This window comes from Phyllostomus discolor, chromosome 4 (assembly GCF_004126475.2).
Source record: "Phyllostomus discolor isolate MPI-MPIP mPhyDis1 chromosome 4, mPhyDis1.pri.v3, whole genome shotgun sequence".
Lineage (NCBI taxonomy): Eukaryota > Metazoa > Chordata > Mammalia > Chiroptera > Phyllostomidae > Phyllostomus > Phyllostomus discolor.
The window spans coordinates 128231682-128248943 of NC_040906.2; the positions used below are offsets into that span (position 1 = coordinate 128231682).

The 17262-nt window shown below is 39.8% G+C and overlaps 1 protein-coding gene across 1 annotated transcript in view; it reads left to right on the forward strand.

The window, feature by feature from the left end:
• Positions 1-7980: 7980 nt before the first annotated feature.
• PRIM2 (DNA primase subunit 2) overlaps positions 7981-17262 on the forward strand; it is a 291593-nt gene continuing 282311 nt past the window's right edge. The window contains exons 1-4 of the mRNA XM_028510638.2: positions 7981-8066; positions 8804-8963; positions 11038-11141; positions 14385-14464. Of these exons, the coding sequence (XP_028366439.1) occupies positions 8810-8963; positions 11038-11141; positions 14385-14464 (338 nt within the window). The 5' untranslated portion in view covers positions 7981-8066; positions 8804-8809. The remainder of the gene's footprint in view (positions 8067-8803; positions 8964-11037; positions 11142-14384; positions 14465-17262) is intronic.

Genomic DNA, 17262 nt, shown 5'->3' on the forward strand with positions numbered 1-17262 from the left:
TGGAATATGAAAAACAGAGACATTTATTGAAGAAGATACAAGATACAAGAAACATTGCACATAGGACAATGATTTCTCAGTCCCCTTCAAAGTAGGCACCTTGGGACCTCACACAGTTCTCCCAATTGCCATCAGCATATACCCTGCCATATTTTCCTGAATCTAATTGAGTCTGAAATCTCTTCCCTTTCAAAGGTGATTTTCGTTTTGGAAAAGCCAGAAGTCACAGGGCACCAAATCTGGGCTGTAGAAGGGCTGAGTCACCTGGGTGATTTGATGTTTCACCAAAACCTCTGCCCAAGATGTGTTGCATGAGTCAGTGCGTTGTTGTGATGAAGCTGCCAATCACCAGTTGCCCATGGCTGTGGTCTTCTGAATCATCCGAATAGTTTCTACAGTGGGATGTTCAAGCTTAATGCAAAATTGGATGCAGATGTGTTGCTCTACTCAGTCATTTTGAATGTGATGGTCACACAGTACACATGCTCATTCAACGGCATCTACTGCCCCCACTGACCAGTACAGTGAAGTCATCATTGTTCACTCATGCTCATTCCAGTCCACTCTCGTTGGCTGCCAGGTTACAATGTTGTGGAAAAATAACTCACACGTGGGAGAGATGGCGGAGCACGATCCTTTATTACACGCGGGCTCAGAGGAGAAACTCCAAATTCTGAGCCCTGAACTTTATTCCCCCAGGGTTTAAATAGCCCCGGGCTTCCTACCTACATAGCTAAGCGAGGTTACAGAAGCTAAATGCGGAAGTTAGGTCTAGCTACCTTATATGGGAAACAAAGGAACAAAGCGCGGGAGGAATTTGCAGAGGCTACAGAGCACAGAAGCTTACCATGGGGCTACAGAGCACAGAAGCTTACCATGGGGCTACAGAGCACAGAAGCTTACCATGGGGCTACAGAGCGCAGAAGCTTACCATGGGGCTACAGAGCACAGAAGCTTATCATGGGGGTTTTCTTTCTCTGCCACAATACTAATGTTGAGCAAAACACTCTTGTTATATTAACAATGGTTGGACTTTTTCTGAACAGACCTCATATGGTTCATACAAGTCAGAAACAGAGAGCAGGGGAGAGGATGGGCATGTAGGGTGAAGAGTAGAATGGAAGATATCCAGCGCATACATGTATTTTTCTGTGGTTTGCTTTTTCAGTTAACATGTTTTGAGATTCATCCATGTTATGTTAACCTTAATTGTAGTTCATTCATTCTCACTGTTTTTTTATATTCCTCTGTTAATTGATTGCAATTCATTTACCCAGTTTCTTGATGATGAGTAGTTTCCAATGTTTTACTATTTTGATGTTGTTATAATCATTCTTGTTAATGGTTTTTAATCATTATGTACAAGAATTTCTTTAGAGAATATACTTAGAGTAGAGTTACTGCACTGAGACAAAGGGTCAAATTTACCAATGATGCCAACTTGCTGTCAAAAGTAGCTGCATCAATTAATACTTCTGCATGAGTACATGAATTCCTATCAGTGTGATATTCTCAGACTTTAAAATTTTTGTCCATCTAGTGGATGTGGGATATTATATTATTGTGGTTTTTAAAAAGATTTCATTTATTCATTTTTCAGAGAGAAGGGAAGGGAGAAAGAGAGGGAGAAACATCAATGTGTGGTTGCCTCTCATGCACCCCCTCCTGGGGACCCAGCCTACATCCCAGGAATGTGCCCTGACTGGGACTTGAACCAGCGACCCTTTGGTTCACAGGCTGGCACTTAATCCACTGAGTTACACCAGCCAGGGCTACACCAGCCAGGGTTTTATTTTCATTTTCTCAATTACTAATATGGTTGAACATACTTCATATATTTTTTGGTCATTATGTTTTTGCTGTTGTGAAATATCTATTCAGGTTTCTCCCCTCTTTTTTATTGTGTTTTTATCTTTTTGAATTGAATATATTCTGATATTACTTCTGTGTTAATTATAGCTGACAACTTTCTTTTCCCAATTTGTGGCTCAGTAAAAAATGTATGTGCCTGGCTGGTGTGGCTCTGTGGATTGAGTGCTGACCTGAAAACCAAAGGGTCACCAGTTCAATTCCCAGTCAGGGCACATGCCTGGGTTGTGGGCCAGGTTCTTCTCAGTAGGGGGTGCTTGAGAGGAAACCACACATTGATGTTTCTCCCTCTCTTTGTCCCTTCCTTCCCCTCTCTAAAAATTAATAAATAAAATCTTATAAAAATGTATGTTTATGTGATTTTTAAGAAAAATTGATGTAATTTACACAAAACTTATTTTAATCATATTAAGTGCACAGTTCAGTGGCCTTAAGTATATTCACATTGTTGTGCAACTACCGCCACTATCAACTCCAGAACTGCTTGTACATTTTCTTAATGTTTTGTTTTCAGAAATTCTTTGCTATATCAAGACCATCTGTATATTTGTTCTAAATTCTTAAAGTTCTGCCATTCATACATAAATCATTAAATCATCTGAAATTGGTTTTTGTGTATAGCAGGAGGTATGAAACACATTTCACCCCCCCATATGGATAGCCAATTGTCCCAGAACCATTTAGAAATGTCCATTTTTTCTCCATTGATTTGTACAGTGGATCTGTCATATGCCATGCTTCTTGACAAGCGTGGGTCCATTTCTGTGTTCTCTTCTGTTTCATTGCTCATTTGTCTGTTCTTGTGCCAACATCACATTGTCTTAAATACTATGGAATTATGATAAGACTTTAAATATACTTGAAATACTATTCTCCTAAATATACATACTACTAAATTGCTAATTTTCTTCTGGTCTCTCCTTCATGGTCATATTCTTAGTCAGCCTTTCCTGGCTACTCTTTTAAAATATCAATATGTGTTCCAAAAATTTTATATCCCCCTTCTCTGCTTAATCTTTTTTCTTCTTAGAAATCATTATTTAACAGCCCTGTTTGGGTAGCTCAGTTGGTTAGGGTGTTGTCCTGACATATTGAGGTTGTGGGTTCGATACCCAGTCAGGGCGCATATAAGAATCGACCAATGAGTTGCATAAATAAGTTGACAGCAAATCAATGTTTTCTCTCTCTCCCTAAAAAAATATCCATAAATAAGAAAATCATTACTTAACATAGTAATGTATATACTTCTCTTGTTTATTGTCTCTCTTTCCTACTAGAACATTAGGTTTATAGAGGCAGGGATTTGGGGCTATTTCATCATTCTTGTATCCCCAGCACAGAAAACATTGCTTGGCACTTAGAAAGTGCTCAATCAGTATGCCTGGAATAAATCACATAATGTTGATATATGGAAGGGTCACCCTTCCTCCCTATCCTTCCCTTTAAGAATATAATTTTTCTCTAGTTCTCTTGCTCTTTGATGTTAGATTGATAAAAGGAATCTTAAGCAAAGGAAGAAAGAATGATGTGTTCCTTAAGGTTTCTTCCCTAGCCATGTCCCAGAGATGGGCAGTGGGATACAAAGGGTGGAGGGGCCAGTGGTTGGTTAGCTGTAAATTAGCTTTGATGGGTACGCTATTGTGCTGGAAATGCCCCCGTCCTGCTTTCCATGGCAAGCAGAGCTAGCAGGATCTAGAGTTTCTAGTGTCCTCACTGGGTAAAAAAACATACCATGTCTTTGGTTTTTAGGGTGACACACTCTGCCCAGGGGGAGAATGGACACTCATTGTGATTTACCAAGCATGGCAACTAAAATCCGACCTGTAAGTGTGACACATTACAGGACAGGACTCCTGAAACTGTGGAGTCATCTCAAGGTGCCTGCTCTGTGGGACAGACTGTCTGCAGCTGTGTAATGCCCAGGACAGGCCTGAATTGAGCAGTGATGATTCATGGAAATTCTGTCAGAGAAGGTACTCTGTGCTTTATTACAGGATAAACTAAGGAGCCAAGTCATTCTGGAAGGAATGTGTATGAAATTTTCAGAAGAGGACTTGAAGTTTTATAGGTTGGAGTCACATTTGATTAAAACCATCTGTTGAATTGTCAAGCTGAACCCATCACTTCTCTCATACATCTCTCACATTTTACATCAGGTTAGAATAATACATATTTGTTGGGGGCCCATGGAGTGCCAGACACTGGGGTTACAAAGATAAACAATACAGTGGTTCCTGTTTTTGAGATGCTTCTTATGGCTTAGTGGAAGTAACAGTTTATATGTATTTTTTGACCCCAATTGTGAGGTCAGGGTTTGTAACTTATGTACATTTTGGTTGCCAGCGCTGAGCTTTGTGTGGACCCACTTTTGTTGATGAAATACACTAAAGAGCTTGCAGTGATTTACCAAACATGGCTACTGAAACGTATAACATTGTGCATAATTGGTACTATAATTTGTAGATTCATACCGCAATTGCCTGTAGGTACAGAAAACCCCCTTCACAGGTAGTGAACCAAACTGGCACTTAGAAAACATTAAGGATGCTGGAATAGCTTATGCACAGAGACTACTTTGTTCTCTGAGGTTTAAAATAGATTTTTAAAATGATGAAAGGCAACTATTATGAGACATGTTTAGTAAGATATTGGTAATGTTAAACATGGGCGTATTTTTCCAGTCATCTCTGAGTTGGTCATAAAATGAGATTACCTCAACTTTTAATTTGGAAGATACTTTGTATGGCAGGCACTTTAGGGATCACAAAGACAAACAAAAAGATTGGTGGAAAAAAGCTTAAAAGCTAGTAGTGCTAGTATTCTTAACTTGCTGCATATGTGTTCACAAACCCTTTGAAGTAGTGCACAAACTTGGTGTGCAGGAGCACTTTTCTGAGAGGTGTGTATGTCAGATCATCTAGTGGTTCATGGTCCCAAAAGGTTAAGAACCAATGTAGTAAAGAAATATCACTAGAGAAAAACTTTACTGTACAGAAATTACAAAGAACACGGGGTGTAAATGAGGAGCAACCTAGGCGGCATAGCAAAATTTCAATAGGATGAAGGCAGTGTGTGACTACTGACGGAAAGGTGGGAGTCTCACTGTAGGGAGGGGTAAATCTCTTGAAGTGGAGAGACCACTGTCAAAGAGAGACAGAAGGTAGGGAAGTGCAAGGCCTTCTTTGAGGAAAGGCTGGTTGTTAAGCTGGAGGGCATGTGTAGGCAATAAAGTCACCAAACCTTGGTACCATGTGGTGGGACACCTTCAGATGTTTGCTGAATGATTAAAATAGAACTTTAAAAATATCATCAAATGCTCATATATTCGACTCCACTGCCAGTTTCTTAGTTGCCACTAATGTAAGCATTTTTGTTTGTGGTAGGCTATTTTTAACTGTCCAAAGAAATATTTAATAGACATTAACTATTGTAGAGAAAGGGGCATTGGCATTTGCAATAAAGGTGGGACAGTTTAAAGACCAGATTGAGGATAAAGCCAAGAAAAATTAAATAAAAATCAGTATAGATCAAAGGGGCTGTCTTACACCTAAAATTCTGATTGTAATGAATAACATCTGCTAAGACTGTAAAATAAGGGGAAGATAAGGATTAGTGCATGTTTGGACAGGAGGAGTGGCAGAAGGCAGCCTCCTCATAGTTAGAAGCATCACAGATAAATGTAAATAATGGGAACTTTCATTAGTTCTCATCAACCATGAGGCTTTGTTGCTTGAAGCAAAGTGTTAACAGTGTCACTGGGTGAAGCTATCAGTGGATAGCAGCATCATAGCTGGATTTTCTTTTTTGATATTAATGTCCACAATGAATATATAGTACCTTTATTTACTAGAAAAAATAATTTTAAAATTAATGTTGTCAAGTAATATTTTTTACAAAATTGGGATCATATGGCATATGTGGTTTTATGTATTCTGTTCTGTTAACTTAAAGTATCCTGAGCATTTCTGCAGATTGATATTCTTCAAAACATAATATTTTTTGAGTGGTTGTGTAATGTTCCATGGCATGAATATACCATACTTTATTATTTTTTCTGGGTTTTCACTCTTACAATGGTGCAATGAAGTTCTTTGAACACATATTTTGATGTCCATTTCTGGACAGATTTATGTAAGTGAAATTATCTGGTCAAAGTGTATAAATTCTTTTAGGGATTGTAATACACATTACTATACTGTGTTCCAGAATTATAACACCACAATCAAGTCCTATGTGAGCCTATTGTACTGTACTTTTCCCAATACTGAGTATTCACTGTAATTTTTTTGGTCAATTTTGTAGGGAGTAATTTCTTTGCTGTCAATGATAAACATTTTTTTTTCACATTTTATCATTAGTTATTTGTCTGAGCTATCTGTTGTTCTTTTCTAATCTTCCAATTTGTATCTTAGGATTTTTTCAAATTAATTGAAATACTTCACATCTTAACAGTATTAACTTTTTGATATATATTTATGGTGAACATCTCCTACAGTTTGATGACTGAAAAAGATTTTATAATTTTAAAGTCAAATCTTTAGATTTTTCCCTTGTAACTTGTCATATTTAGTTTCCTTCCTATCAAGAGATCAGATACTCTCATAAATATTCCTATGGTCTGTGCTCTAGGTTTTTTCAGGAAGTTCTCATGCTTTCAGGTATGTTTTTTGGGCCAGAGGATACCAGTTATTTGTCTTCTACAGGGAGGAATTACGGAGAGGTACAGCTATCGTAATAGTGGAATAGGTACAGTGTGATGGTTAGTGTTGTGGTGCTTGGAGATAGTCTCTGAATTGGAAGCTGGCTGTGTCACTTATTGGGATCTTTGAAGTCACTTAACTTCTTCATTCTACAGTTTTCTCATCTGTAAAATGGGTTAATAGAATCTACCTCATATGGTAATGCAAATAAAATAAGTTGGCATGTAAATCACTTAGAACAACACATCCTGGTACAAAGTCAGTGCCACTCACAGTTTGGCCAATGCTGGGTAGGTGCTCTGAAGCTTGATACTGTTTCAATATATTTTACATTTCTAAAAACTTGAACATTTCAACGCGATCTTCATTTCTAGTGACTTCCTTCACTAGAGCCTTGCTCGGCCACTTTTGTAAGTGAGAAACGCCTCCTAGAGGCCACAAGAGTGCTTTATTTCCAGCTCTAGAAAACCCTACTGACAACAGAGCTGGTGTGGCTTTGACCCGCCTCTTCCGAGAGTCTGCAGTCCGAGATCCGCTTTGTTCCCAGCGCTTTCCATATCTTATTCTACCCCTATTTTTTTTCCCCTCTGAGCCTGATTTTTACTAATTTCTGTAGATCCCAGAGCGACTTCTCTGTGTGTGCGCGTTCATTCACTCATTCTAGTTAATTCCATATATTTTCCTGGGCGCTCACTTTGTGGGAAGGGTTGGGGCGGGGTGGGGCGTGTCGCAGTAGTGACCTGAACTTGATGGGGTGGCCTTTCAACAGAAAAACTATGTGTCTTGATGGGGTTGCCATCCAACAGAAAAAACAAAATAAGCATTGTACATAGATGGGCACACTAACGATGATCTTTTAGCTATTGTTTTCTCATCTGTAAAATGGGGTAATGCCACTTACCCAACAGGATCGCTGAAATATTAAACTAGACAAATCAGAGCTTCTGTGGGGTGGGGAGACACTTTGTAAAGTATATGGCCGTCCAACCACTATGCTGTACACCCGAAATAATACAATATTGAATGTAAACTGTAATTGAAAAATAAAATTTAAAGTACTTAAAAAAATACAACTACAAGTTCCTAAGAGTGAGCCAGGTGCAATAAAGGAGCTTAGTAAATGCCTATTCTTCCTCCATTCTCCCCCAGATCGAAAGTGATGAGTGCCAGCCCTGTGGGATAAAGCGCCACACTGTCAACTTCTGGAATCGTTTCGGGTCTTCCAAACACAGTTATTGGTACTAGACTCTTCGGCTGTGGAGATTTTTGCTATCAGCATTCCAGCACCCTACTGTTCACCTTTAAAAGCTACTACCTACCTTCTACTCTGCAGGATCTCAGGTGCGCGCCCTTAACCCACTCTCGGCCGGCGCTGCGTGGGCGGGACGTTCGGGGGCGGGACTTCTGTCAGTCATTTCCGCTTCCAGTTTAAGTGAAATCTCCCGCCACCCGGGAAAGCCGGCAGTGGGCGTTTGTACGCTTTTGGTGCGGTTGCAGGTGAGAGACATTCCGGTGGGTTTAGGAGGGACGGCAATGCTGGTGTTGAGGATCGCAAGTCAAGAAAGAAGGGAAAGCACTTAGCGGGCAGTGGGAGCAGAAGGATCGATCTGGCTCCGGTGTTGGTTATTGGGTTGGTTGTAGGGCCCGAGACTCTGGTGCTTGTGAGTTGGTTCAGTAGAGACAGCTTCACTGGAGGGGCATCTGGGAAGGTTCGGGGATGGGAATTTTTATAAGGAACTTGTGGATGCTCCCTAGAAGGAATTCCTAAAGACTGGATTCAAGACAGTTTTGTTTCCACGGGTCATTAAGGTAGGAAGTAACTGGATCCGGTCCAGTAAGTTTTTTATTATATAGAACCTACCGCGCTTTCCCAGGAGTAAGGATTGCAGCCGGGATGAACTTCATTCTAACTCCTGGGACGTCAGAGTCTAAGGACAGTAGCACACAGACTTAGAGTGAGCAGGCAACATCACCTGACTCTCATGCTGATGGATGTTAGGATGACCACCTGTGTCTTCTCTAACACGCCCCTCCCCCAACTAATTACAAAATTGTTAAAGGTGAATTGTAGAAAATCTGGAAAATACAGAAAGACATCGCCCAGAGATATGCCCTTGAACTTCATTTTTTTTCCTGTGTGTGTAGAGTTACTGTTTTTTTGTTTATGTTTTTGGTTGTTTTCTATTCAACTCCAGTTTACATCTTTTCAACCTTTTCATGTGCTTTCTTGTAAGGTAACAATGGACTTTTCTGGAGGAAAGAGGAAGAAACTGAAGTTGGGAGGTGATCAGAGGAATGCTTGCTACCCTCACAGCCTTCAGTTTTACTTGAAGCCACCCACTGAAAACGTATCTTTGATGGAGTTTGAAAACTTGGCTATTGACAGAGTTAAATGTGAGTGATATTTTAATTAGAACTTATATATTCATGAGCACCTCACTTTGTGAGAATGAGTATGGTAATTTATTTCCTTTATTAAGCAATCCATTCAAGTATTTATTGAGAATTTGCTATTTATTTACTGTACAGTTCATATTTATTGAATCTACTGGACTGTAGGTGGTAGGGATTTTGAGATGAATAATGTAATCTCATCTTTGATGAAGTTGTATTCTAGTACATGGTGACAGGCATCCAAAATAAAAATCATATTTTAGTACAGTGATCCCTCACCTATAACAGGAGTTACGTTCTAGAGACTCCCGCAATAGGTGAAAATCCGCAAAGTAGTGGTGTTGTATTTATTTTATAATTTATATATATTTTAAGGCTTTATAAGCCCTTCCCACACTCCTATAAACATTTCCCACTCTTATTAATCTTTCCCACACTCTTATAAATACTTCATATGCTCTTAAACACTTTCTACACTCTTCTTTTAAAAGATTTTATGTATTTATTTTTAGAGAGGGAAGGGAGGGAGAGAGAGAGAGAAACATCAATGTGCAGTTGCTGGGGGTCATGGCCTGCAACCCAGGCATGTACCCTGACTGGGAATTGAACCTGTGACACTTTGGTTTGCAGCCTGTGCTCAATCCAGTGAGCTACGCCAGCCGGGGCTACTTTCTACACTCTTAAACCTATGTAATTTTAACAATATATAAAATTCTACATAGGTACAGTATACCGCAAAATCCCACGATATAGCGAAAACTCCATGATACAGAATTAAATATATATTTTTTAAAAAACCTGCAATACAGCGAAGCTGCAATAAGTGAACTGTGATATAGCAAAGGACAACAGTGTTTTAAAGACTGTGGTAGTAGTGGTGGTGGCAAAAGCTAGCGGAGATGGTGATAGCCAGAAAAGGAGCAGGACTTGGAGGAAGATAATTAGTTTGCTTTGGTATACCATAATGAGGAGGTACCGGAAAGGCATGGGTTTATGTTCAGGGTTTATCTGAGAAGTTTGTAATTCTTGAATTCAAGAATACCTCTTTTTTTTTGTATCAAGAGAAGAAAAATTCATCTGAATGATTGACAAGGGGCTTTAAGAACTTTTAAACAAGATTCAAAGTGGTTCCTTGGATGATTGGAGGGCTCTGCTTCTTCACTATGGTGTCTTTTTCTCTGCTTCATCAGAAAGCAAGGGCTATCTTTCTGATGAGTCTGTGCTGAGTAAATGAAGCAGACTACCAAAAGGCAGCTCCACATGAGGGATGCAAGCATGGGGTGCTTAATTTTTTTTCTCCTTTTTTGTTCCTCAACCACACTGGCTCAGTATGGCAGTGATTATCACCATTTCTCCCTTTCCCCTGGTTGGTAATCTTTGGTATTAGATTATGCTGTGGGATATCAATATATTCTGCACATGAAAGGAGGTTATCCTCTTATAAACAGATATAATTTATGAGGACTGTCTGAAAAAAATCCAGCCATTGTTAATATAATGAGAATGGTTTGCACGACATTGATGTAACCTGACAGCTAAGGAGAGTGGACTGGAATGTGCATGTGTGAACAGTGACACAACTTTAATGTACTAGTCACCGAGGGCAGTACACTACCTTGAGTGAGCACGTGTACTGCGTGGCCATTGCATTCAAAATGACTGAGCCCGGAGAGCAATGAATCTGCCGCAGCTATGGGCAACTGGTGATTGGCAGCTTCATCACAACAAGTGCCTGCTCTTGCATCATGTTTCATGCAGAGTTCTTTGGTGAGACATCAGATCACCCAGGTGACCCAGCTACTACCCAGGGGATCACCCCACTACTGCCCAGATATGGTGCCGTATGACTTCTGGCTTTTCCCAAAACTAAAGTCATCTTTGAAAGAGAAGAGATTTCAGACCATCGATGAGATTCAGAAAGTATTATACTTGCAGAAAATAACTGTTACAACTTGTCATCTTTTATAAACAATTATGGAATTGTTACTCATAGATTTTATGTAGTGAATTTAGTTTTTAATAATTATCTTGTATTTATATGTTTTTCTTTTATTAAAATAATTATCTTTTTTAGTGCTAAAAGCAGTTGAACATCTTGGTGTGAGCTATGTGAAAGGAAGTGAGCAATACCAGAGTAAGCTGGAGGCTGAGATTCGAAAGGTCAAGTTTTCTTACAGAGTAAGTAAAAGAGAGAAAAAAATGTTCCTTCAGTTTCTGTATATTCATGTACTGAGTATCATTTATGGGAAGGTGCTTATATTGGGCACAGGGCTTTCATAATGACTGATATAGCATTGACTTTGTCTGAAGGTACGTATAGCCCCCTAGGGGTGATTGACATGTAGTAAGATGATTGTCACACGGTGGGGTTTTTCAGCTTTGGAACTGAGGACATTTTGGGAATGCTAATCCCTTGTTGCGGGGTCTGTTCTGTGCATTGTAGGATGCTCAGTAGCATTCTTGGTTTCTGTCCACTGGGTGTTTCCAGACACTACCATGTATATGCTGTGCAACACAGGGTGATGAGTGCTGTCACTGGTGGTGTGCTTGAGGAATTCCAGTGGCACGAATAACCACCCAGTTCAGATGGGGGTGGTTTGGGGTGGTTTGGGCAGGCTTCCCAGAGCAGATAGTGCTGGGATTGCAACTTCATAGAAGTGATTTGATTTTTATTTTGGGAAGGTGACTGTTAACAGTGTGTTGATAGGCTCATGTCTGGTAGGAGGAAAACGGGGTAGGAGTTTGGAAATGACAGTGAGTTGATTGGAGAGAAGAAGACTGATTGAAGAGCATAAGGAGGTAGAATCAAAGGATTTTAGTGACTGGTTGCAGGAAGAAGAGAGAAGGGTTATGAATGACACCCAGGTTTCTAGTTAGGACAATAAGGTGGGTGGTTATAATATTTGAAATGTGATACATAGGAGGAAAAGTAAGACTTAGAAGGAAGATGTTGAGTTTAATTCTAGGTATGGGCTTCAGGTGCCTGGGGAGATGCCTGGTGGATAACTGGATATACATAGAGGTCTGCCCTTACCAAACATCTGGAGTAGGCATAAAGAATTAAGAGGAATGATGGAGTTATCAGGAGTAAGTGAGAGTGCTATAAGAACATACTGGAGTCAGAAGAGAAGGTGACAGAGGACGGGATGTGAGAAATACCCATATTTAGGCTGAAGTAGAATGGAGGAGTTCAGGAAGTTGCTGCCTGGCCCAAAAAAGACACCTGAAAGCCTGAGAATTGCCTGAAAAAACCTGGAGCACAGACCATAGGGACATTTACATGAGTATCTGATCTCTGGATAGGAGAGGAAACTACATGTAATAAATTACAAAGAAAAGAAGTCTAAAGATTTCACTCTAAAAATATAAAATTGTGCATTTAAAAAACATTACAAAAATGTTTGCAGTCATCAAACCGCAGGAAATGTTCACCATAAATATTTTTCAAAAAAGCTGATATTATCAAGATGTGAAGAACTATGTCAATTAATTTGAAAAAAAAATCCTAAGATACAAATCGATAAATGATATTAATAGTGATATTATAGAAATGACAACAGCAAACATTTCTATCATGTTTACTCTGCCCCAGAGTTTGTCCTAAGTGCATTGCATGCATTAACCCATGTGACCCAGACAACAGTCTTATCTGGTGGTGCTGTTGTTGTCCCTGTCATATTAAAGAGGATCCTGGGTTACAGAGAGGCGAAATAACTTGCCCAAGCTCAGGAGACAGTTAATGGTAGAGCCAAGATTCCAAGTTTCAGAAGCTTCGGATAGATCACCTAAGATGAGTTATATGGGATCCATCGATTTATCAGCGGGGTGGACTCTGTACAGTAGAAGCCCCAGTGATGACAGTGGTTGGAGGGGGATGCTGAGGGTGGAGATGGAATGTGCATTCTGTTAAGATGTTTAGGTGGAAGGATGGGGAGAAATAGAGCTGAATATGGAGGAAGTTGTAGGGAAAAGTGAAGACACACATATGTATGTATACACATACTTCATGACAGGACATAGTTAAACAATTATAAGCTGAACAGGAAGATCTAGAAGAGAAAGAAGAGGAGAGGGGCTTGAAGACACTTTGAGAGAGCATTGACAGATCACAGTCCTTAGGCAGGAACAGGTGGGTTGCAGGGCTTAGGTGTAGGAATTAGCTTTTTGTAGGGGGATAGAGAGGCACTTTGTCCATGGGGAGGGTAGGGGAGGGGAGGGAAGGGAACGGAACGGAACGGAACGTAATATGGCGTGTGGACATAGAAGCTTGGAGCTGAAGAAGTCAGCCTGGTGGCATTTATTTTCTATGAAATAGTTGAAGTCATAAACTGAGAGAAGGGGAAGGTAGTATGATACGAATTTGGGCCAAGAGTGAAGAGTGAAACAGCTTTTCTAAGAAATGAGAATGGAGATGATTATGTGTCAAATCCCAGCTCTGCTGCTTGAAAGTTTTGTGACCCTGGACAAGTTATATACCTTCCCTGTGCCTCAAGTTCCTCCTCTTTAAAACAGGGATACACAGCAGAGTATATCTCATAGGGCTTTTTTTTTTTTTAAGGATTAAATGGGTTAATAGATTAAAAATGCTTTATAGTGCCTGGTACCTTGTAAGTGCGCAAGACGTTTGCCCTTACTGTTTTGGACTTGATAAGGTTTCCTTAGTGTTGGTAAAGGTCCAGCTGAGGTTAGAGGATATGATTTTTTTTAATACTCCAAATTCCCAAAGTTGTATATTTTTTCTTTAGAGGTTCTCAGCATTTTGGAATAGGACTACAGAGTATAGCTATAGATTAATTTAGAATCTAGGTTTTGCCAGAAGGTTAAAAGGCAAGAAGTTGAGGGTTGATGTAAGAAGTTGTTGAAACATTGAGTACCTTGGGTATATGCTGGATAAAAAAGAAAGTTAAGCTCTGGCTGGGTGGCACATTTGGTTGGAGTCTCATCTCATACACCAAAAGGTTGTGGGTTCTATTCCCAGTCAGGGTACATACCTAGGTTGTGGGTTTGATCTCCTGCCCAGGTGTGGATGAAGGCAACTGATAGATAGTCTTCTTTCACAACATTGTATGTTTCTCTCTCTCTCTCTCTCCACACCTGCGTCCCCCCCTCCTTCCTTTCTGTCTAAAGTCGATAAACATCCTTGTGTGAGGGTTAAAAATTAAAAAAAAAAAGGTAAGAGAAAAGGAGTTGATAGGAAGAAAATAGTGGGTATTCAAACCCAGGAATTTTTGCTGAGATGAGTTCAGTTCTCCGTTTCACCCCATTGCTGACTTAAGTAAAATGGTAGTTATCCTGGAAAGCATATTGTAAAATTTGTGCCTTTGAATTTTTACTTTACATTGGCTTATGCTGACTCAGTACTTCCTTATATCTGTAACTATTCTAATGCATTTATTTTATCCATGTACCATTACTTTTAAGGAAAACTTAGAAAATGAATATGAAGCACGAAGACGAGATCACATTTCTCACTTCATCTTGCGTCTTGCATATTGCCAGTCGTGAGTACACATTTATACTCCCCCTGTCAAATCTGATGTCTTGGGTTATGAATTGTGCATGGAAAGTTAACATGTGTTGTACTGAACATAGGAAACCTGAGAACAGCACCAGAACCAGTGGTTCATATTGTAGTGAATTGTTTGAAACAAGCTGTTTACTATAGAGTATCCCAAAAAAACCCCATCGCAAAATTTTGCCCGTTGAAACACTTTACCTTTATGGGAGAGTCTCTTCATTTGTGATTTAAAATTGGAGGGGATTTTATTAAGAAGAGGACTTTTGACTTCCGGCCAAGATGGAGGCATAGGTGGAGGCACCATACCTCCACACACAACCAAAATTGGAACAATAACAATTTAGAGGCAGAATAACACCCAGAACTGACAGGAAATTTATCTGAATGGAAGTCGGACAGCCAAGGAATTGAAATAGACCCGTTTGTCCAGACCGGTAGGAGGGGCAGAGAGCAGCTGGGCGCAGGTCCCGGCACGAAGAACAGGGAGAATTGGGCGCATAAGGCAGCCGGGAGTGTGTAAGGCATCTGGGGCACGCAAGATCACAGCAGGTGGACCCTGAGTAGGCAAGTGGCAGCTGGCAGACCCAGTGAGGCGGTGATTGTGGAGCAGGGTAGGGTGTGCAACCCAGGATCCCAGGGAAGGGACTGAGGTCCTGGAGAAAGAAGCCACCGTCATTGTTCCCTCTCGACCTCACCCTCACATACAATGTCACAATCTAGCGACTGGGGTGCCTAGCCCCGGTGAACACCTAAGGCTCTGCCCCTCACCATAACAGGAGCAACCAGACCCCCCCCCCCCCGAAAAAAAAAAAGAGAGAGAGAGAGAGAGAGATGGCTCAAACAGAAGAACAAATCAGTGTCCCAGAACTCATCCTTTTGAGCAACCAAGAGATAGCTAACCTATCAGATGCATAGTTCAAAACACTGGTGATCAGGAAGCTCACAGAATAGGTTGATTTTGGTCACAAATTAGATGAACAAATGCAGGTTACCATAAAAGAAATGAAGGAAAATGCACAGGGAACCAATAGTGATGGGAAGGAAACTGGGACTCGAAACAATAGAGTGGACCAGAAGGAAGAAAGAAACAACCAAACAGTAAAGAATGGAGAAATAAGAATTCAGAAAAAAACAAGGAGAAGCTTAGGAATCTCCAGGACATCTTTCAACATTCCAACATCCAAATTATAGGGGTACCAGAAGGGGAAGGGGAAAAGCAACAAATTGAGCATGTATTTGAACAAATAATAAAGGAGAACTTCCCCAATCTGGCAAAGGGAACAATCTTCCAAGAAATCCAAGAAGCTCAGAGAGCCCCAAAGAAGTTGGACCCAAGAAGGAACACACCAAGGCACATCATAATTACATTAGCCAAGGTAAAAATGAAGGAGAGAATCCTAGAAGCAGCAAGAGATAAGAGGACAGTCACCTACAAAGGAGTTCCCATCAGACTGTCAGCTGATTTCTCAAAAGAGACCTTACAAGCAAGAAGGGGCTAGAAAGAAGTATTCCAAGTCATGAAAGACAAGGACTTATATCCCAGATTACTCTATCTAGCAAAGCTTTCATTTAGAATGCAAGGGCAGATAAAGTGCTCAGATAGGGTCAAGTTAAAGGAGTTCATCATCACCAAGCCCTTATTTTATGAAATGTTAAAGGGACTTATCTAAGAAAAGAAGATTAAAAAAAACATGTATAGTAAAAGGACAGCAAACTCACAATTATGAACAACCATACCTAAAGCAAAACCAAAAGAAACTAAGCAAACAACTAGAACAGGAACAGAACCACAGAAATGGAGATCACATGGAGGGTTAGCAACAGGGGAATGGGAGGAGGAGAGAGGGGGAAAAGGAACAGAGAATAAGTAGCATAGAATGTAGGTTGAAAATAGATAGGGGGAGGGTAAGAATAGTATGAGAAATGTAGAAGCTAAAGAACTTACAAGTAAGACACATGGGCATGAATTAAAGGGGGGTATGTGGGTGGGAGAGGGTGTACAGGGTGGAGGGGAGTAAAGGGAGGAAATGGGACAACTGTAATAGCATAATCAATAAAATATATTAAAAAATAAAATGAAGGATCCAAAAAAAAGAGATTGTACTGATTTACAGTCTAACATTTAAATTTTTTAAGCTGGCTAAAATAAATTGAGGACATTCTACCACTGTAAAAAAAAAAAAAGAGGACTTTTTATACAGTTTTCCCCCCCAGAAGAAAGTGTCCCCATAAGAAGAATACACCAGAAGAATCAAATACACACTTGAATTTGATATCAGTATTCAGAATTTGAGGTGTATGGGCTACTGACCATTCAATTAAGATATTTTCCTTCGGTAGCTGGTTTTTTATAAGTCAATAGTGCCACCCAGAGGGAAAGCAGTGAGTTGTCTTTTATTTTAAACTTTTTTCCTGTATTAATTTTGGCAAAATAACATACCTGTAAGTTTTTTTTTCTGTTTCTTTTTACTAATGGGTTTACCAAATGAGAGTGTTTTGAACTGTTTACTATCCCAAGATAGTAACTGAGAAATTATTGACCAGCTTTGGTCCTAGAGATTTTTTTTTTTAAAAAGAATATGTAGTTTTTATGCAATTTATGCAGTGAGTGAATTGCTGACAATGTGAAATCCACTTTGGAAAAAGCTAAATATTTTATATGTGGTAGCATAATAATTATTATAGCAATAGTAATGCTGATTATGGATCTGTCTTGTAAATTAATATACAATGTTTGTGTGTTGGCTTTTAAAAAATTGAGGTGTACTGTACATCTTAAAT